The sequence below is a fragment of the Budorcas taxicolor genome, chromosome 12 (assembly GCF_023091745.1).
Source record: "Budorcas taxicolor isolate Tak-1 chromosome 12, Takin1.1, whole genome shotgun sequence".
Lineage (NCBI taxonomy): Eukaryota > Metazoa > Chordata > Mammalia > Artiodactyla > Bovidae > Budorcas > Budorcas taxicolor.
In genome coordinates, this window is record NC_068921.1 from 46,142,750 (window position 1) to 46,165,663 (window position 22,914).

General features: G+C 33.9%; 1 protein-coding gene across 1 annotated transcript in view; it reads right to left on the reverse strand.

The window, feature by feature from the left end:
* DACH1 (dachshund family transcription factor 1) overlaps nt 1-22,914 on the reverse strand; it is a 468,151-nt gene that overhangs the window by 107,126 nt on the left and 338,111 nt on the right. The window contains exons 6-7 of the mRNA XM_052650244.1: nt 19,281-19,416; nt 17,275-17,409 (exon numbers count right to left, since the gene is read on the reverse strand). Coding sequence (XP_052506204.1) covers nt 17,275-17,409; nt 19,281-19,416 — 271 coding nt within the window. The remainder of the gene's footprint in view (nt 1-17,274; nt 17,410-19,280; nt 19,417-22,914) is intronic.

The following is a 22,914-nucleotide window of genomic DNA, read 5'->3' on the forward strand; positions in this document are numbered from 1 at the left end:
TGTACAATGATAAAAGTTCTATATGCACATATTCCTTAGAGTTTGATTTCCTAAATAAAACATATCTCTACTTATTTAAAAATATTATCTAACACATTTTTTTTATTTTTTAATAAATTAAACTTGGGCAAAATAGAAAAATTACAGCAAGCTTTAATTCTCTACCATGCATTTTTCAACTCCACAAGAGCTAAAATGTTATGAAAGTTCCACAGTTAATCAGTGCACTTAAAAAGAAAGCATCAAAATAAGTTAAAACTGGAAAAGAAAAAGCATTAAAAATGTAATTAATGGAGCATTGAATCTATTTTCAAGAGTCTTCTATTTTTTAGTTTGTTTTAAAATATAGAAAATAAAATAAAGTTGATTTAAAAGAACATTAGTATATTATCAAATCTTATAATTTTCTTTGCAGTGTCAAGAAATCACCAAGACTATAAGACATAGTTTATGAATTCCTACTTTCCTGTCACTTATTCTATATTATATAGCAAATGCTTATTAGTAACACTAACTCAAAAAAACAATATAATAGGAAAATATTTCCAATTAGATTCAGTATTATGGCCTTAAAATGGATGCATTTATGTTAATATAAAAGTATACCTGGTACATTTTATCATGCATTAGAGATTTTAATCAGGTAATCTGCACAGCATCTGGAAACCTAAGCAGAGGCAGAGTCGATTATAACAAAGGCACTGTAACAGTTCACCTTCAGTGAAGAACAATAATGCATTATTAAATTCACTTTCCTGCTCAGTGGTTACACTTAGCTGACCACAGCAAATTTGCTCACTGCCTGGTCCTCACAAGTTGGCAGAAAAATAGATTCTGTCACATTTAACAGGTTTAGAAAATGACAGGATGCCTCTTTTGTTTTAACTATAAACCATAATCTTTCAGAAGTAAATATAATTACAAATGCCTTTGGTCATGTCATTCTTAGGACAGATAGTATATGTGGGTTATCATGGAAACATATATCACCATAACTATCATTAATAAATGAAACTGATACTACCTATCAAAAAATAGAGATTTTTATGGTGCTTTCATTCTGTATAACATCATAATTCTTATGCTACAATAAAAATCTTTTTTAAAACTTATAGCACAATGGACATTATGGCAACTTGTTGGTTTTCATTTTTTTTAATTTATGTTACTCACACAAATTAGGGCATTTGTTCTACCATAAAATATATCATATGTAGCAAACTAAATAATCAAGTTCTACAATATTTCCTAAACTAAAATTGGAGGTACTTTTCAAGTAATTGATTAATCATCAACATAAATAAACATCTACATGGCAGTTATCTATTAACTTCATAAACTTTCTCCTTATACACATACATGTTCTATTAATAAATCTTCTTTAAGTTTTGCTAAACTAAATACAAATTATTATACTTCATAGCACTTTTTCATGAAGTAGGAAAAAATAATGTTCTGAACCTTATTTTTCCATAAATACTTTCATAAGTGTGAGTGTGTTAGTTGCTCAGTTGAGCCTGACTCTGCGACCCCATGGAATGTAGCCCTCCAGGCTCCTTTGTCCATGGGATTCTCCAGGCAAGAATACTGGAGTATGTAGCCATTCCTTTCTCAAGGGGATCTTCCTGACCCAGTGATCAAACACATGTCTCCTGCATTGCAGGCAGCTTCTTTACCATCTAAGCTACCAGGGAGGCCCCATTTTCATATGTAATAAGTGCACAATTTATGATGTTAGTATTGTAGATAATGAACTTCACTGACAATTTTATTTTACAAAAGTCCTGATATATAAGGTTCAATAGAAATTTCACTCTAGAATGCTTTGCAATCAGGTGCATGGAATTAACTAGCTAACACTATTTTAAGCAAAGAAATATTGCTTCATTGGGTGATACTATCAGTTACTCAAGGAAGTATATTTATGGTTTCCTGGAATGACTTTCTATTGGCTCTTAAACTTTTGTCTACATCTGATTTAATTTCTCATTAATTTTCTCTGATTTTTAAAAAACTGGCATGGCTCACTTTAATATTAAATTATATAAATGAACTAGGCAATATCTTCAATAAGAAGGTAAATTATGGAAAATATCAATTAAAGAAAACATGCATAATGACTATTTAAGATCTAGATTAACTTTGTTCTTTGCAAGAAGCATATTAAATTTGCAAAACATCCTATATATGACAATTTATGTATTTTAGTTTATTTAAAACATTTTTTATTCCATTATTACTGATAATATCATATGAATTATTTGCTATCATTAAACAGAGGTTATCTGCTAAAATTAAATGAAAACAATGTAAAAGTATAACATTTATGCTTGGAACATAAGTAACATTTTCACCTAGTGTTAAAAGTTAAATTTTTGTTATCTAAAAGAAGATACACTGTGAAATTTGTTTTGCAACTGATTTCAATTGTTGGTGATGGACAGGGAGGCCTGGCGTGCTGCAGTCCATGGGGTCGCAAAGAGTCAGATACGACTGAGCAACTGAACTGAACTGAACTGATGTTGATTCTGTGGGTTCTAACAATGAGTTACTACAGTATTCAATGGGGTTTTTTAAGCATTTAATATCCTTTAGATTAATATCCTTTAAAAAACATATTGACATTTGTGGCAAAATCACTGATCTTTGCCTAGTTCTTTTTTTCAGCATCACAAATCGCAATATTGTAAACGGAGTTGGTGATGGACAGGGAGGCCTGGCGTGCTGCAATTCATGGGGTCACAAAGAGTTGGAGGCAACTGAGCGACTCAACTGAACTGAAACAAAGTATAAAAAAATTCATCATTTTACAGAGAGAAACCCTTTGTTACAAAAAGAAAAAATAACCTATTTTTAATCATCTGAATCAACTTCATACATGTTGTATTTTTTCATTTGGTGGTGGTGACCTTAAATTATTAGCCATAAATAATTGGTAGGAAGAAAGAAATACATGTGTTGATAGGTTATACTGGCTATTGATGAGGTCATTTTCATGATCCTGAATATATGCCTCTTAAAATTAGCTCCTAATAAATAAATATTTCTCTTTGGTGGCTGGTTGAAACCAATGAGAATGGGATCATTTCTTCTCCATCCATTGCCATGACTCCTGAAAAAATTGACAATGCATGAGTGTTTCATGTATGAAAGATGTAAGAAGACAACATTTTCTGCAAAGAGAAAGTATAAACACTAATTTGAATTTCTCAATGACCTTGGGAAAAAGGCAATTTTTCATTGTACTATGGGAAAAAGAAGCAATCATAAGCCAGTCTACCTTAGAAAAGAAAGCCTAGAGCTTTAGCTATTTGAAACCAAAAGTAGGTCAATTTGGACAACAAATGGACATTTTGAGAGCATTATAATCCCAGCTATTTGTATCATAAATTAGCATGCTGTATACTATGTTCACATATATATATATATAAAATATATTCTATAATATACATATTGTAGAACATATTAGCATATATTATTCCAAACCTATGAAGGCATTTAGAATAAAAAAGACAACAGTGGAATCAAATATATATATATATATATATATGAAATAAAAGATTGGAGGCTTTGAAGAAATATGAATTAATGGTAAAAAAAAAAAAGAGAGAGAGAAAGAGAGGGACATTTTTCTCCAATATTACTGGAATAGACTTCTCTCTCCTTCCACCTGCTGCCTAAACTTGAATATTGCATTTAATTTGGGATACAGCATGGACTATGACCAAGTTGGGGCTGGAATGACAGGCTCATCATTAGAAACTCAAAAGCGATAGAAGAAAAATTTAATCCTATTGCCCACTGTTCCCTGAGTGATATTTGGAGGAGACACTGGAATCAGCTGCATCCCAGCTAGAGTTGGAGTCTTTTATAGATTTATAGTCCAATGTTGTGTTGTCTTTAATTTGGATCTAGTAAAGATGCTATGAGATGAAAATTCATAATACTTAGATTAAAACAAAACAAATGAAAAAAAAAAAACTTCAGGAACAAATAACAGGCAGTTTAAAGGAAAACCACAGAAAAAAAAAAGAAAAGAAAACTTGATGTGCATAATGTTTTTCTTTCCAGGTACAGAGATATGACTTCCTGATTTCTATCTCAGTAGACAAGGGAACCAAAATTCTTGAGCAGATACCTCTGTTATAGTTTTCTAAGTGATGCCTAGAATGTCTAATTTAAATCTTACAAGGTAAAGACTTACACTATCCTTAAATTGCCAACCTGCCTGGATTTGGATTTTATATTAGACAACCTAAGGTGAGAAAATACTGATTTGTCTCCAAAAATCTCTTCATTGACTGTAAGACTTAATTTATGATGTAAGTCATGTCTAATTTTCCATCCTGTCTATAAATAATAGCAAAACTCTGAAATGCATTCCATCCTTAGATCTAGGTTTAAATGGACTATTTCTGTTAAAGATCCCCAAGAAGTGCCATATCTTCTCCCTTGTCATGAGAGAGAACATGACAACATCCTTTAACACAGTAGTCACTTACAGCATATCTGTTCCCTAAAGTTTTGTGCTGCTGCTGCTGCTGCTAAGTCACTTCAGTCATGTCTGACTCTGTGCGACCCCATAGACGGCAGCCCACTAGGCTCCTCTGTCCCTGGGATTCTCTCATAGTTACCAGTAAAAGCAATGCACACTAGTGTCTATTACTATCCTCAGTCTAGTTACAGATTTAAAACTATATCTATTGCATGACTGTAGGGGAGGTGGAATGAAAACCCTCCTGGGTAATCATCATGGCCAATAAAATGGAAAGAAAAAACAAAGCCGTAAGACATAAAGCCATTTTTTAATAGCATTTTCAATTTAGGCAAATAAGAAGTATGACATTTTTTAATAACTACTATGTATAGTTTTGTGACTCAGTATCATCAATTTTATTCAAAAGCTTCTCATTAGTATGTCTTTAAAAAACAAAACAATGTCTCATGTCCTTCAGTTAAAATTCACCTCTGAATTTTTAGCAACATACAGTGCGCCTGCCACAGAGCAGGTAATGAGGATTGTTTGCTGAATAAATGAACAAATGAAGAAAAACAGAAAATTGTTTTCTTTCTTTTTTTTTTAATCAATGCTACTTTTCTTAGAGTATTGCTAAGAAACTATTTACAGTGATTGATTTAAAAGTACAAGATTACAACTGCAAAACCATCCCATATCCTTCCACAAATATTTCTTGGAATCGTGATCATCTTTTTTGTGTTATCACTTACAACACATGACAATTGGTCAGATAAATCTCTCACCTCTTTATTGAACACATTACAGTGCAACAGCCATAGTGACAGACAGTGAAGATCTGGTTGTAAATAACAGGTCCAAACTCGTGTTCGCTGAACCTGAAATGCAGTGACTTCCAGTAGCTATAGTCTGCTCCAGATGCACTATTCACACTTTTTATCTTGCTCTCTGACCTTTGTGACTTCAAGACACGTATGTGTCCTCCGGATGAATCAGTGTACTGGATGCTCCAGTAAACAGGTCAGATAGAGCACCAAAATGTGACAGTGTGGCTTCTACTAAGCCTCGGATTACTGCACTATCCTCTCCAATCACACCTTGAATTCTGTTCCTAAGCACAGTCTTTCTTAACAAGACTTAACATATGTACAATGCATCATATAAACTGAGCACTTCATTCTCCAAATAAAATATTGTGATTTTTTTTAGGTACTACTTGTCCATTTTCACAGATGAAAAACCAAAGGCTAAGGCCAAGGATGTTATATAATGTATGAAGTTTATACCTTTAACCTAAACTTGGATACAGAGAGGTACAGTTCTCACACTGCATTTTATCTCTGTGTGAGAGTTTCCACTAGGAATTGTTTCTTAGACGAATATGCAATTGCTTTGTGAACTCAAACTTTTCTCACAATACCCTTAGATTAGTTTTTGTCATGATAGAATAGACAGCAATAAGTAATATTCATAAATAACAATTTAAAATATAGCAATATATATAGCAATATCATAGCAAATTGATAGAGAACAACTCAAATAATTATATACGTGTTTATATGCTTCACTAGCGACCTCATATATTTAAAAAATCCTGAGTATATAATTAATACAAAGACAATATCAAGATACATAGCTTTATTATATTTAAATCTGTATTCATATACTTCAAATGCAAAAAGGAGGAAGGAAGGAAAAAAGGAAGAGAGAAATTTATTTTCTATAAGTAAATATTACTTAAAAAATTAGCAAAATATAGTGTATGAAGAATTCAATTTTGCCCTTTTCAAAGGCTAAACCTTAAAGATAAATATAATTACAACTTTGAGATATAGAGCAATCAGTAATTTTTAAATGTAGCCTAATCCTCTTTTAGGACTTCCCAAGTGGCATTGGAATGAGAGTCCCTTGGACTGCAAGGAGATCAAACCAGTCAATCCTAAAGGAAATCAAACTACTCATTAGAAGGACTGATGCTGAAGCTGAAGCCCCATTACTCTGCCCACCCGATGCGAAGAATTGACGCATTGGAAAAGACCCTGCTGCTGGGAAAGATTGAAGGCAGGAGGAGAAGGATGAGATGATTGGATGGCATCACCAACTTGATGGACATGAGTTTGAACAAGCTCTATGGAGCTGGTGATGGACAGGGAAGCCTGGCGTGCTGCAGTCCATGGGGTCGCAGAGTAGGACACAACTGAGTGAGTGAACTGAACTGAACTGAGGTAGCACTAGTGGTAAAGAACCCACCTGCCAATGCACGGGACATAAGATATGTGGGTTCAATCCCTAGAGGAGGGCATGGCAACCCACTCCAGTATTCTTGCCTGGAGAATCTCATGGATAGAGGAGCCTGGTGGGCTACAATCCATAAGGTCGCAAAGAGTCGGACACGACTGAGGCAACTTAACATGCATGCAACCCTCTTTCAATATGTTCACAAGTAAGAGAAGGATAAACCATAATTTATCTATAGGAAGACACTTATAATTTGAAATCGAGAGAGATATGCATGCCAGGACTTCCAAAGTCAGAAGAAGAGAACAGAATGGCAAACAGTTCATGAAAGTCCACTGGTTTGGGCCAGTTATCACAGATACTTAAGGAATTCTCTCAAGGTGTAACCTCATAAAGGTGATACAATGATGTTAAAATTTTCATTTTACTTAGTCTTACAGCAATTTGGCTCCACATATCAAACACGAGACCTACTTTCTAGTTTTATGTCACTTGCTATGAAATTTAAAAAAAAATCCTATCAACTCTTTCTTCCTCTCTTAAGAAAGGAGGTTGAACATTCAGATTGAATTACTTGCATAAAAGCTTTAATCCTCAAGCCAATCTGAACAAAAATTTATTTTTCAGGATCAAACTTTGCATATTTTTAAGACTTATTTCTATCTTGTATCTTAAAGACATTTACACTCAATAATTTCCAATAATGTCTTTTAAGATTGGCTTTGCTTACTCTGGGAAATTAGCAATTAAACAATATTTAAAAATTAAAATAAAAAATTCATTGCAATCTTGTATGAACTCCAAGACATCACAACCTTTATCAACTACTTATCAAGGTACTTCATCAACTTAGAGTAGAAGAAGGAAACAGTTTTTTTAAAAATTGAGAAATGCATACTGTGCATTCATACTTAAAGTTTAATCACCACTTAGGTAGAGCTATATGCAATTACTTTTAAAAAGCATTTCCATACACAATATACTGCATATAATTAATTCAATGAACTATCAAGGCTATAAAGATTAAATAAGAAAGAGAAAATATCATTAAAACCTCAGCTACAGTCTAAAAGTTAACTAAGCAAAGTGATCCAGTGAACAATCCTAATTAAAATGCCTGATACAAACAAAGCTTAGACGAAAAGCACTAAAAACAATTGAATACTTATTTTATTAATCTAATGAATCATGTATCATATCATTACAACTTTGTATATATCATTAATTTTATTCCTTTCACTTAAGCCTTTTATTGGGATTACTTCAGTTATTAGTTGGTCTAATGTATTGGTTACCTCTAAATCTCACTCTACAATCTCTTCTTATCTTGTTGCATAAACCCTTGCGTGTTATTCAAATTGCTTCATTTATTATGATAGCTTCCCCATGTAAATTGTGCTGACTGCTCGCCCTTGCACAGTCCTCATTAGACTAATGAAAACCTTCAAACGAAAAAACTAAACAACCTGCCAAATAAAGGTCTGAGGTTATTATGAAAATTACAACTCTGGGAGCTGGAAGAAGCTCTGTTCATTAATTCATGCTCAGCAAATTGCTAACTAATTTAGTTGCACTCCTCTGCATTAATGGATTATTTTATAAAAATGTTTTCCACAGCCCAAGACCTTTGCTGCATGCTTTTGAGAGGCTTGAATTCTAATCAACCTTAACAGTAAATTAGGAATGTAATATCTAAATAATAATTGGGATGGCATATGGAGGAAAATAGTGTTTAAAATCCCATGAAAGGTGCTTTTGGTTTTCAGCTTCATCTGTCAATTTCACAGTAGTTAAAACAATTGTACTTGTTTAATATTCTGAAACTGTAGCATAAGACACTAACAACAATGATAATGTAAAAAAAAATTAAGGAAAGTTTAAAACATGGCTTCTACAGGAACAAAACAGATTTTGATATGCTGATGTTATCACATAAATTTCTAGGGATATTTGCCAAAAGGCACAAGAATAAATGGTAATAGATAAGGAAAAGTCAGAGGAAAGCATCATACCCAGTTCTCCAGAACAGGTGGGCAATATTTCTTTTAAAATATGTTCAAAATACTATCAGGTTTTTATGCATTTAAACATAATACCCATGAGTTCCTTATTGACCTTTCATCTAATGTGCTATATATACTTCTCCAAATTAGTTCCAGTATCTCTAGAATTTACCTGAGCTTTGCTGTCATGTTACCGGTCCTGCAAAAAGGGCTGAATGATGTGTTAAATCATTCCATCAAGTTGATGAAGGAATTCAAACTGCTTCAAGCACAAGAGACAAGGGGGCTATTACTCTTGCTTCTTAACCCATAACATAGCATTCAAAGCAGTATCAGTCCCTCATTTATCAAATGAAAAGAAAGCCCTGTGTGTTGGCACAAGTGCAGGGGCACACATACACACATAAAAGTTTCAGTAAAAGCAGATGCTGAATATTAGGCAAGAATGAAAATATATTTTAAACGTTATATTTTCCTTTTTTTATTAAGCTCTTAAGAAAAGGTTCTACTTTATATTCCAGAATAGGAAAATGTTCCAAAGTACTAGGTTGAAACATATGAGATTGTACATATTTTCCTGTTTTGTTCTACAAAATAACATCACACTAAGTTTATCTGCAGAAACTCACATTTATATTTTGCTATTAATTTTGATAAAAAAGCTCTCTGAGTCATTGAACTTGTAATGACCTAACTTTTGTACATTTATAAATATGCCTACTCAGCAAAGGAAGGACGGTGTTTTGTAATTCTTTTAGAAACAGATACACTTGTCCACTTACAAAATAAAAATGTACAAAAGAAAGATTGTTTCAGCTCCACTAAAAATATCAGATATAAGTCAATATTTCCAAAATGAAGTTTCATTTTGGAGCTAATTCTCAAATAAACATATAGAAGAATGTGCACATTTCCTTTGGATCATTTCCACAGCAGATTATGTAAAATTTCAAATTGAAAATAGAAGAAATAAAAATCATGGCTTAGACAATATGCAAATAAATTGCAAAATTAGAAATAGTTGATTCATTAAACCAAAAATACTTTAAATGAAGGAAATAAAATAGTCATTTATAGTAACCATAAATAAATAATTATATGAAGCAGATTTACAGGTGGAACTAACATGTTAATTTGGGGTTCCCTGGTGGCTCAGGGGTAAAGAATCCACCTGCCAATGCAGGAGATGCAGGTTTGATCTCTGTTTTGGGGAGATCCCCTGGAGAAGGAAATGACAATCCACTCCAGTATTCTTGTCGGGGAAAAATCACATGGACAGAAGAACCTGGCCGGCTACATACAGTCCACAGGGTCACAAAAGAGTGGGACACGACTTTGTAACTAAACAAAAACAATAACAATCTACTAGTCACTTACTCTCTATCTCACTTTTAATGCTATAAAAATATTAGCTATTGGCATGACTACATAAAAATATTTCTTAAATAGTGAGGAAGTGAGTCACTTTGTCCCTATCAAAAGAGCTCAAAAAAATAAAGCTGAGTAAGTGGAGTAATTAATAGTCTATTCTGTTTTCTCCACGGGGAAAAAAACATTTCATCTGACCAAGTAAAAGCAAAGCTACTCTAGTAAGTAAAATTATTATAAATGTAATTATTATTTATAATGTATCCAAAAATAAATATTAATACTCTCTAATTAATTGCTTTGGCAACTAATTCATGAAAATTATCTGCAAATAGTAATGTACTTCAACTTTCTAAGTATCCAAAAAGTTACCTAAACCCTTAAGTTATGGATGTCCTGGAGTAACAACTGACATCTTCATCATCAATAAATCCTATTTCTTTTAGTAAAGTTCATATTAATTATGTAATAATAAATTCCTTGAAAGTGTAAATTTTACTCTAGGTAACACTGAAGTAGTTAATTTTACAAGTGGCCCACATAACATTACCAAAATATGGAAATTTCCAAAGAAAAGGGCTTTTCACTCCATGCAGATCTATACAGTCAGATGAAATACTACTGGGTTCAGATTCTTCATATATGTGTGTGATATTTACTATAAATTAATTTGTATAATGTCAACCTAGAATTCAAAATAGAAAGTCATTTTTGAAGATAATCCAAAAATTAGAATTTTTAAGTAATGAAAAATGTGCAAAAGGAAATATATTTCAAAAAATTAACTTCCACAAACAGGAGAAAAGTGATGGTAGTTATTTAAAATAGATGTTGTAGAGGAAAATGGTCCACAAGGTTGGATGCTAAGAATATAACATTAATAAGAGGATATTTCAATATGGCCAGTTTGCGTTAACTACTTCATTGCCTCTAATGCTCTGTCTTCAAATTCAGAATATCAGAATGAGAACCTTCCAAACAAGTCTGTTAAGCATTAGAAATCTTGAACACCACCCATGAAGAATACACAACAAAAGAATATGTGACAAAAGAAATGTTTTATAGCCTGAAGCAAATCCCCTGTGTTTTCGGCTTCATCTTCAATTATTCCTGCTTCTAAAATGGCAGATGTCACTGGGGTCGCAAAGAGCCTGACAAGACTGAATGACTGAGTACACTAATGAAAGAAAGTTTTCATATATTTTTTTGAAAACAAATAAAGGGAAAAGCCTCAATTATAGGGAAAATTAGAATACATATGAATAAATATTTTGTGAAATTGTAGCAGAAAGAGAAAAAAGAAAGGGAGATTTTGTATTTTATATGGTTCATTTCACATATCTGACATGCAGTAAATATTTACTTATTGATTATATCATTTTGGTTTATTTAATCCAAGACTGAAATACACTAATGTAGTATTCAGTTCTTAGTTCCAATTATATGTGCTCACTTTTTCTATGCTGCTGCTAAGTGGCTGCTAAGTTGCTTCAGTCGTGTCCGACTCTGTGCGACCCCATAGATGGCAGCCCACCAGGCTCTGCTGTCCCTGGGATTCTCCCGGCAAGAACACTGGAGTGGGTTGCCATTTCCTTCTCCAATGGATGAAAGCGAAAAGTTAAAGTGAAGTTGCTCAGTCGTGTCCGACTCTTTGCAACCCCATGGACTGCAGCCCACCAGGCTCCTCCATCCATGGGATTTTCCAGGCCAAGAGTTCTGGAGCACTTTTTCTATAATTGGGGAAAAAACAGCTAATACTGTAGCATAAAGTATCTAATGTGTAGCATACATTTACTTTTTGGAAAACAAACAATTAGATAGATTTCAAAATAATAAAAATGTGCATAGGGAATTATATGCATGGTATGAAGCATGCTCAAAAATGTTTTGGAAATAACAATTCAAACAATTTGATAAACCAGGGAACAAATTATGCATGAGAGATCACTGAAAATCAGCACCAGTGACAGATTTGGGGGGAATAAAGAGAGAGATGCAGCATAAAGAAACAGAGAGCCTGGTTATATAATTTCAATGCCCTGGGCATATATTCAGAAACAAATTCACTTGAAAAGATGCATAAACCTGTTGCTCATAACAGCACTATTACAATAGCCAAGACATGGAGGCAACCTAGATGCCCGTCAACAGAGGACTGGATGAAGATGTGGTACATATATACAATGGAATATCAGTTGTTGTTTAGCGCTCAGTCATGTCTGACTCTTTGGGACCCCGTGGACTGTAGCCAACCAGGCTCCTTTGTCCATGGGATTTTTTCAGGCAAGAATACTGCAGTGGGTTTCCATTTTCTCCTCCAAGGGATCTTCCTGACCCAGGGATCAAACCCAGAATTAGCTGGCAGATTCTTTACCCCTGAGCCACCAGGGAAGCCCTTACAATGGAATATTATTCAATCATAAAAAGAATGAAATAATATCATTTGTAGAACATGGATGGACTTAGAGATCATATGAAGTGAAGTAAGCCAGACAAAAAGATAAATATCTTCTGATCTGTCACTTCTATGTGGATTTAAAAAACCATGATACTAATGAATGTATTTAAAAACCAGAAACAGAATCACAGACCATAGAAAACAAACTTATGGTTACTAAAAGGGAAAAGGTTGGGGGAGGGATAAATCAGGATTTGGGGAATAACAGATATACACTATTTTATATGAAATAGATAAGCAACAAGGTCCTACTATATAGCACAGGAAACTATATTCAGTATTTTATAAAAATCTATAGTGGAAAGTATCTGAGAAATATATTATATATATATATGTAACTCTTTCATTGTTTCACATATATAAAGCAGAATTACTTTGTCATACACCAGAAACTAACACAACATTGTAAAACAACTATACTTCAATTAAAAAAAAATGAAAACATCAATTCAGTTCAGTTCAGTCACTCAGTCATGTCCAACTCTTTGCGACCCCATGAATCGCAGCACTCCAGGCCTCCCTGTCCATCACCAACTCCAGGAGTTCACTCAGACTCACGTCCATCGAGTCAGTGATGCCAATTAGTCCTATCTATTTCACGAATTTTAGACTGAGGGCAAAAATCAGCAATGTTTTTTTAAAATCCAGAAGGTCTAGAGAACTTGGAATATGTTTGGAAAAGTTAGAAGACATAAAACTGTTTATGAGGCTACCAGCTGTGTCGAAGATTTCCTCAGGACATATCTTTGATAAACCCCTAATTTTAATCAAAGTTCATACTATTAAAATCATTTCTCCTAATCTTTAGGATCACTGAAATAATGTATGTCTATTACTTTTTGATACACTAACTTGTTTTTTCATATTTATATTTTGAATGTATTCTAATTAAACTCTTCGTGGATTCAAAAACCCTTTAGAGTGTTTTTATTTTAAAAACTAAGGGGAGAGTCTACTCAGCACTTATTACTTTGAATTTTAATGCCTGTATAGCCACTGATCCTTCGACTAATGGTGACAAATATTCTGTCTAGTTGAATAAAGTCAACAACTTTTTAATATTTAGATGATTTAAAAATGCTTAAAAGTTACTGATGATTAAGATTTTAGACCATGATGATTCTCAGCACCCAAATTAATTTTGGTATCTATTTTTAACATCAATGTTTTTTTAAGAATTATTATCTTTTGGATGATTTAAAGTGGTGAGCAGCAAATTTCATTTAAGAAGTCCAAGCCTAAAATGACACAAGCATATAATTAATTTCTCTACAAATGTCTCTAAATGAAGTCACTTGTTTTAATACAGATATGTGTACTAAGAAAGTTACAGGGCGAGTACAAGGCACATGATGAATGTAGTCATGAAAAAAAAACAATTTTTAATTTAGTAGACCCTATCAATCTAGAAAGCCTATGAATATTTACTAATAATTCAGTATGCTGAAAAATAGAAGAGATGAGATACATACAAAAGATGAGCATCATATAATAAAACTCTTACTATAAGAGTATCAATGTCTATTACAACGTCCATGACACCATAATTATATTTGAAATTAAAAATTTAATGGGAGCTTCACATTCCTAGGGCAAATATTAAAATAAAATGTACTTTTAAAAAATAAAATATGCATTCAGATATTGAAAGACTGCTGGGTTATACCAAGGTCTTTATTCTGAGAGCAAAACAATTTAAAAACTTAACATGTGATAAGATTATAGTGATATAGAAAAAGTTTTCATGTATATTCATAGCCAGAATATGCTATTTCATACACATGTATGTTGTAAGGGTTCCATAATTCCACCTTTTGCCTTTCATCTTCACAGTTATTTTAACTTACCTTCACCATCTCTTAGAATCTTTTAGCAATTCAGCTCAGGTAAATATGCATTCACATAATGGACTGTCTAGTCCTTTTCAAGGAAATGCAGTACACACATGACTCCTCGGAATTTACAATGTAGTACTGGAAGCAGACCAATGAAAAAAGAACTTCCGAATAACAAGGCAAATGTAATGAAAATTTAAGGGACAGGCACACAGGAAAACCAGCAATAGGATCCCTATAAAAATCTAGTTTTGTATCTCAGGAAAGGCTCTATAATGGCAAGATTATAATAATAATAACAAATAGATGATAGGTATATAGACAGATGGTGAACAGATAGGCAGATACAACTCATGAATTCTGAAAAAAGAAGCCATTTCAAAAAAGGGTAGTTCAACTCAACTTGAAACATGAGATTTGTGGAAAGCTTCCCACCAAAGATTCCAGGGGGACTCATTGTTTCAGTCACATTGTTGATCATGCCTTTAGTGATCTCTTACCTACCACCTCTGAGCTTTTACATTTCACTCCCATACTTGCTTCACCAAGATTCTGCAAGGGAATTAATCACTAATATACTGATATCTACTGTATACTATAAAACATCTCTCATGCATTTTTAGTGAAACTAGCTATGTAGCATCTCTGAGAAAACTGTGAAAAGAGTCACTAACAACTTTTTCTGTAGGGTTTCATTCTACCGCAAGACATTAGTGGAGAATAGCTGCTTAACCCTAGTAATGGATTTTTATATTTAAACATTCTTACTTAAAACTTAAATCCTCTATGAAAATTTTATTACTGTAGATTTTCACAAATCATTTTTTCATTAAATATAAAACACATGTCAAAATATACGTGATGCATTCTATATAACATTTTTCTTCATTGTTGAAGAAGAACTCACAGAAAGATTAGAATTAGACATTTAGAGACGATCTGACCCACTTATGTACCTGTACATATTCCACTCAGCTTAGTGATAATACTTGGTAGTGAATTTTAAAATTATTAGAAATTGTCTTAATGCTGCTCTCAATAATGCCTACATTTTGACATATTAGAGCCTAGCAAAGATTACCATTTTATCATTAATTGCATAATACAGATAAGTTAATTTATGTAAATATTGTTTTCTTTCTTCCTGAGGTTTCAGGTGAACTGTATTCATGTGGAAAAGAAAAACAAGGTTGTGTAAGCATTTTTACTTTTGGTGAATAATTATTTCTGAGTAAAAAAGGTTTCCCACCTTAACTTAGTCCTTAGTCCTTAACATTTCTTTCTGTTATTTAAATGTCCAATTTTATTCATTTTCCTTTTTGATATCCAATTAATTGTGCCTTTTGAGTAATAAATTTTTTCCAAAGAAGTAATCCATTGCATAACACTGATTATTTGATAGTCATATCAAAAAAGATATCAAAGTATACAGTCTATGTTATTATTAAAATTTGAAAGTATTAAATTAAGATGATAAAGATATGGCAAGGCTCCAGTTGTCCTAATTTAAATTTACCATTCGAAAACATGAATTTGCATCCAACAGCATAAATTTTCAACATGCATGTTAAAATAATATTTCAATTCGTCATGAAAGTATTTCATGAAGTAGGGCATGAAAAGACAAATGTCTGCCTATGTAAACAAGTCATGCTGGTACAAATCAAATATAAATAGAAAATGTTCATAGCTTTGCACTATCTGGGCTTATTTGTTGCATGCAATTTAGAAGCAGCTACTACATAGCATATTGAAAAGCAGAGACATTACTTTGCCAACTAAGGTCCGTCTAGTCAAGGCTATGGTTTTTCCAGTGGTCATGTATGGATGTGAGAGTTGGACTGTGAAGAAAGCTGAGCGCTTGAAGAATGGATGCTTTTGAACTGTGGTGTTGGAGAAGACTCTTGAGAGTCTCTTGGACTGCAAGGAGATCCAACCAGTCCATTCTGAAGGAGATCAGCCCTGGGATTTCTTTGGAAGGAATGATGCTAAACTCAAGTACTTTGGCCACCTCATGTGAAGAGTTGACTCATTGGAAAAGACTCTGATGCTGGGAGGGACTGGGGGCAGGAGGAGAAGAGGACGACAGAGGATGAGCTGGCTGGATGGCATCACCAACTCAATGGACATGAGTCTGAGCGAACTCCAGGAGTTGGTGATGGACAGGGAAGCCTGGCGTGCTGCGATTCATGGGGTCACAAGGAGTCGGACACGACTGAGTGACTGAACTGACTGGACTGACTAGTCCATTGGAAAAGACCATGATGCTGGGAATGAATGAAGGCAGGAGGAGAAGAGGGCAGCAGAGCATGATATGGTTGGATGGCATCACCGACTCAATGGACATGAACTTGGGAAAACTCTGGGAGATACAGAGGCCTGGAATGCTGCATCCCAAGGGGTCACGAAGAGTCAGATACAACTTAGTGACTGAACAACAATACTGGTACATTGTTTATAATCCTCACTATATTTCTTCATTGACCAAATGACCATCTCTTTTATTCCCAAAAATACTCATAGTAATCCTTTGTATATCGTCCTTGCTCTAATATGCTAAGTAAAAGGACTATAGACCCTGAAGACATGGAGGAAGCCAAACTGTAGACCTTCAGGAATTGAGAGATAACAGTTAACACAAAAAAAAAGAATCTTTTTCTAAATGTACTGGGAAATAAATGAACACTTACCTGTTGTTTAAGAGAATCACAGCAGCTCTTCATTCATATTTCTTTTTTTGTTGAGTAGACTTAATTTTTACTTAATGCTAGTATTATAGGCTCTTAAAACATTTCTATACCATCTTCTAATGTAATTTAGAAATATACTTATTCTGTGATTAAAACCTAGTTCATATGTCGAGCAGGAAAAACAGACCTCATAATCATATATTACCTTTTTCAATATGCATCCTTTTCGACTCATGTCCCATGTCATGACCAGCCAAATCTCCCTCTTTGGGCCCAGGGAGTACGTTTGGTGACAAACCCATCAACATCTGGTTCATGGACAACCCATTCTGATGGACAGCTGTCAAGCCCGAAACAAAAGATAAAAGAATAAAACACCATAATACACAATATTCAAATAACCTACTTAAACTCTTTTGGAATCAGAAATAAATAAAATATCATGGTCTAACTTTAAAATTATGATCTAAGTTGAACAACATGAGGACTGATAACTATGATAATTCTTAAGAACAAGCAGAAATATATTGAAAATGAAACTATTTTATTCTCTATTTATCTCATAAAATAGGTACATTTTTTAATGTCTAGAATACTTTTGAGTGGTCATAGCACTATAACCATTACCAATGAACTATTCAGGCTTTATCTAATGTAACACATCCTCTCCTGAGCCTTCTGTAACTGCAAAAATAACCTTCTGTAACTGCAAAAACTACCGTCTTAAAGCTAGAACACTCTAAGTCTATAAATTTAAAATCTAATTTAGAATAGTTTTAGAGGCATGAAAGGGCAAACAGAGTTTTCAACAAGTTAAGGAACTGAAAAAGCACTGAAATTCAATATTCATATTCTATTCTAGTCAATGGGCTTCCCCAGTGGCTCAGAGGTAAAGAATTCGCCTGCAATGCAGGAGATGCAATAGACGTGAAGTTGATCCCTGGATTGGGAAGATTCCCTGCAAGAGGAAGTGGCCACCCACTGCAGTTTTCATAGACAGAGTATCCTGAAGGGCTACGGTCCATGGGGTCACAAGTGTTGAAAATGACTGAAGCAACTGAACATGCACACACACAGCCTAGTAGACAAACCCTAAGTTTAAGAGATATCAAAGTACGTCTTTAAAAATTGGGTTTTGAACTCAAATTTAAAAATAAAACTGCCCATTAATATCTATTAAATGGTGGAATGATTTAAAACAATTTCTTTCTTGGATTATTAAGAGTAATCTGTCACTACTGACAGGATAAAGCAGGAGACCAAATACCCTTATGATCTCAATCCAATCAATATATTTCTTAATAAATTGCCCATGAAAATCTTGGTTTTGTGAAAAATTTTGAAGAAAAGTCATTCCATAAAACCTTACTTTCACTGAAAAAAATTCATTTTAAAAATATGTAAAATAATTTGGAGAAGGGCATGGCAACCCACTCCAGTATTTTTGCCTGGAGAATCCAATGGACAGAGGACCCTGGCAGGCTACAGTACATGGGTTTGCCGAGTCAGGCATGACTGAGCAATTAACAATAACCCACAACTTTACTTTAAATTTCTTGATCATGAGGACAAGGATTAAATATCTGAAAATGTGATCACAAAATAAAGTATGAACCTACTTTTTAGAATTTTATAATAATAACATGTGAAGATCATATGCATTACTGACTGTTACTAATTCAAATCCTAAATTTGACCAATTTCAAACTCTTCAATCTATTGATCATCTGAATGATTATGAAATGTTTCTTTTTCTTGAAACAGTTATTTTGAATCTATTTCTTTTATCCCTCTTTGTCAATGCAAGGATGAAGTTTAAAAATTGTAAATTTTTAAAAACTGGCAAGGATGGAATTGAAGGAATGAAGAGGAATAATTCGTACACAGTATATTTGGATACTAGATATTTGAGAGTTGGAGGCGTTTACTTCAGAAGTAATCTACAAGGTTACTTACCTTCTCTAACTGTTTCAAAGCTCAAATCTTTATGTGTGGCATCAAAAAGAGGGAGTTTATATCAGAATTGTTAATGTACTACCATACCTCATGCTATTGCAAACTGGGAAACATAATTTTGAGGGATGGCTACTGCTACAAAGGTTCAGAACATGATACATCTGAGCTCTCTTCAGAATGAGGGTATTTTGATTAGAAAAGCCAGCTGCACCTAATAAAGTTTAAAATGGTGACAAGTGGAAGAATGACACCTACGAATTCTGTCCGAGGAGCTCTCAGTCCGGGCTGGAGAGCTGGACACACTGCTGCTGCGGTGTGATGACGGGTGGCTGCCAGGCCTTCGGCCCTCCTCCAGGGAGGGGGCAGGTGACGGGCTGTCGGGAACACGCTCCTATACCGCCAAAGGAGGATGGGGGGGAAGAAAAGAGGTAAATACATTGGACCCTTGCTTAAGGAATGTTGGTTTTTCTTAATGCTACAGAAATGTGAAGACAACACATTTTTCCATCAACATTTAACTGGATTAAAAGACACATTTTATTTATTTTTTAAATGTTTTTAAACTTTTATTCTATATTGAGATATAGCTGAAGAGCAATGTTATGATAGTTTCAGGTGAGTAACAAAAGGATTCAGCCATACATATATACATACTATCCTTCTCCCAATCCCCCTCCCATTAAGGCTGCCACATAACATTGAGCAGAGTTCCCTACAGTAAGTTCTCACTGGTTATCCATTCTAAATATAGCAAGCACTGTGTATATGTTCATCCCAAACTACCTATCTTTTCCTTCCTCACCAGCAACAACTATAAGTCTAAGTAAGAAAAGAATAGAAAGAAAATAGGTGAACACCACTGTAGTAATGACAAATGTAAATCCTCTCTTTGGATAAAAATAGAGGTCAAAAAAGACATCCAGTTTAGAACCATTAGACAATAAAGAATTAACAGAACAAAGCAAGGTTTAATTCTAGACAATTATCATTATAAAAAAACCTAATACATAGAGTCTATTGATTCAGCAAGTGTCTAGGATCATTTAACACACAAATTATCATAGTGACATCATCAAAATCATACCAGAGGAGCTGTTAACAGCTATTTCATTATGGGACTTCTCTGGATATACTTGGGCAGTCACATTTTAAGGGACCATGGAAATCTATTATTATTTAACATTTGAAAAATTTTGATTCTGGTAATTTTCAGACTCCTAGCATCAATGCAACCCACAAATATATTACTGAAAATTAATGAATAATGTATTAGGTGTATCCCAGGGAAACGTGGTATTATATTTCTTGATCCTGTCCTATGTTCACACTCAGGTCCCATTCCATATCTTACCCAAGCCTGGCACCTTCCCAGTGAGACCAATGTGCAACTATTGTGTTGGCCAAAAAGTTCATTCAGATTTTTCTGTTGCATCTTACTGAAAAACCCAAACGAACTTTTTGGCCAGCCCAATCTGTTGTATAACTGTCTCCACTGAGCTATTATAAATGGACTTACAGATTAATAAATAAAATACTCATTTGTTAACATTTGCTTCTTTGAGCAAAGAGATATTTACACCTTCAGATATGAACATACACTGTCCTTGAAAAAGACTTTTTAAGAATTCATAAATATTTGGAAGTCTACAAGTCAACTGATACATGATATACAATAAATAATAAGCAAATTATTCCTGATTAGAGTGCAAAAATGCAAATATGACATAAAAGCAGACTGTGAAACCAGAAGATGTTCTAGAATGAAATCAGCCTATAGGAGGCTATTTTCAAAATATCAAAGGCTAATGTAATATAGAAAACAGACAAGCTTAAGGCTTTGTACTAACAGAGAAAGAGTACTGCCTCTCTTCAATCTCAAAAGTTCATTTAACCCAGTGATGGTTTGCAATTCTACTTTCCATTAGAATCACCTGGGAAGTTCCTCAACATGCATATGCCTGGGCTTTACTCCCTGAGATTCTGGCTTACATGAGTTGAATTGTGTCCCCTCAGAATGACTGAAGTCCTAACCTATGGATACTTATGAATGTGAGCATTTGGAAACAGGGTCTTTGCAGATGAAATTAATTGCAATGAGGCCATACTAAAATAGCATGGCTTCTCCATTGAACATGACAGATGTCTTCACAAGAAGACATTGTAAAAATATGGGGAAAATGTGAAAGAGAGAAAAACTGTGAAGAAGGAAAAGCATCATGTGAAGATGAGGTAGAGATGTGACCTCTGCAGCTGCAAACCAAAGATTGCCAAAGCTTGCTAGCCACCATCAGGATCTTTGGAGACTCAAGGAAGGATTCTACCCAGAATCTCAGAGGAAGCATGGTACTGCTGACACCTTGCTTTCAGACTTCTAAACTCCAGAAATATGAGGGTATAAATTGGTTCTTTTAGGACCCCTGGTGGGTGCATTTACCCTGCATCTGCTGCGGGGCCCAGAAACCAATATTTTTTAGGACTCTCCAGGTGATTTAAACATATATCCAAGATTGAACATCACTTGTCTCATATGCTTTTTTCAATCCTACACATTGTCAATAATCATCTTCAACAGTTACACTAAGGCTTCATTCTTGAGGATCATACAAATAAAAAGAAAATAACCCTCAAAAATAGCCAAGCCCTCTTCCAAAATCTAAACGTAAAACTGTTTCTCAGTATGTATTCTGTAGAATAAAAAATAGACACAAGAAACTTTACAACAAAGAATTTGCCAGGTCAAAGAATATCATAACGAAAAGGAAAAAAAAAAAGTCAACTAAAGTCTACTCTTTATAGTTGCAATGCATATTTTTAAAATCTATGTCTCAACATGAAAAATGAACACAATTATCAGTAATTTTTTCCCAAGCTAAATAAATCAAACAAGTTACGCTTCTAAGTAGTCTACATTCTATTGGTCACATTGCAGACAAATGACCTAAATTTCTAAGAAACAAGCACATATATGATTTAAAAGAATGAAGAACCCACATCTGGATGCTAAAAGTTACTGCCCATCTTCTAATTATAATTTAAAAGCAACTGAGATTATAAATCTTTCTTTTTACCATTCACCTTTAAGTTAAACTTAAAACAGCTTCAAACTATGAACTTATTATATGTTCAGTTTAATGAGTTTTGTCAAGCTCTCAACAATTTCCATAACCAAGAAAGATTCCATGCCCCTTTCCAACCTATTTCTCCCATCCCCATAAGCAACTGCTTTCTGAGTTCTATCATCAGAAAGAGGTTTGGCTGGTTCTAGATTTCACAAAAATTAGCTCATACTGTACCTAATTTTTCATGTCTGCCTTTTTTACACAACAAAATGTTTCTTAGATTCATTCAGGTTGTTGCATGTATTAATAGTTTATCTTTTTTCTGTCTGAAAATATTCATTTGCACATAATGTTTAAAATTCTCCAAGCCATGTTTCAACACAACATGAGCTATGAACTGCCAGATGTTCAAGCTGTATTTAGAAAAGGCAGAGGAACCAGAGATCAAACTGCCAACATCAGTTGGATAATGGAAAAAGCAAGAGAGTTCCAGAAAAACATCTACTTCTGCCTTATTGACTATGCCAAAGCCTTTGACTGTGTGGATCACAACAAACTGTGGAAAATTCTTTAAGAGATAGGAATATCAGACCACCTTACCTGCCTCCTGAGAAATTCGTATGCAGGTCAAGAAGCAACATTTAGAGCCAGATATGGAACAAGAGACTGGTTCCAAATTGGGAAAGGAGTATGTCAAGTCTGCATATTGTCACCACACTTATTTAACTTATATGCAGAGGACATCATGAGAAACACTGGACTGGATGAAGCACAAGCTGGAATCAAGATTGCCAGGAGAAATACCAATAACTTCAGATATGCAAATGACA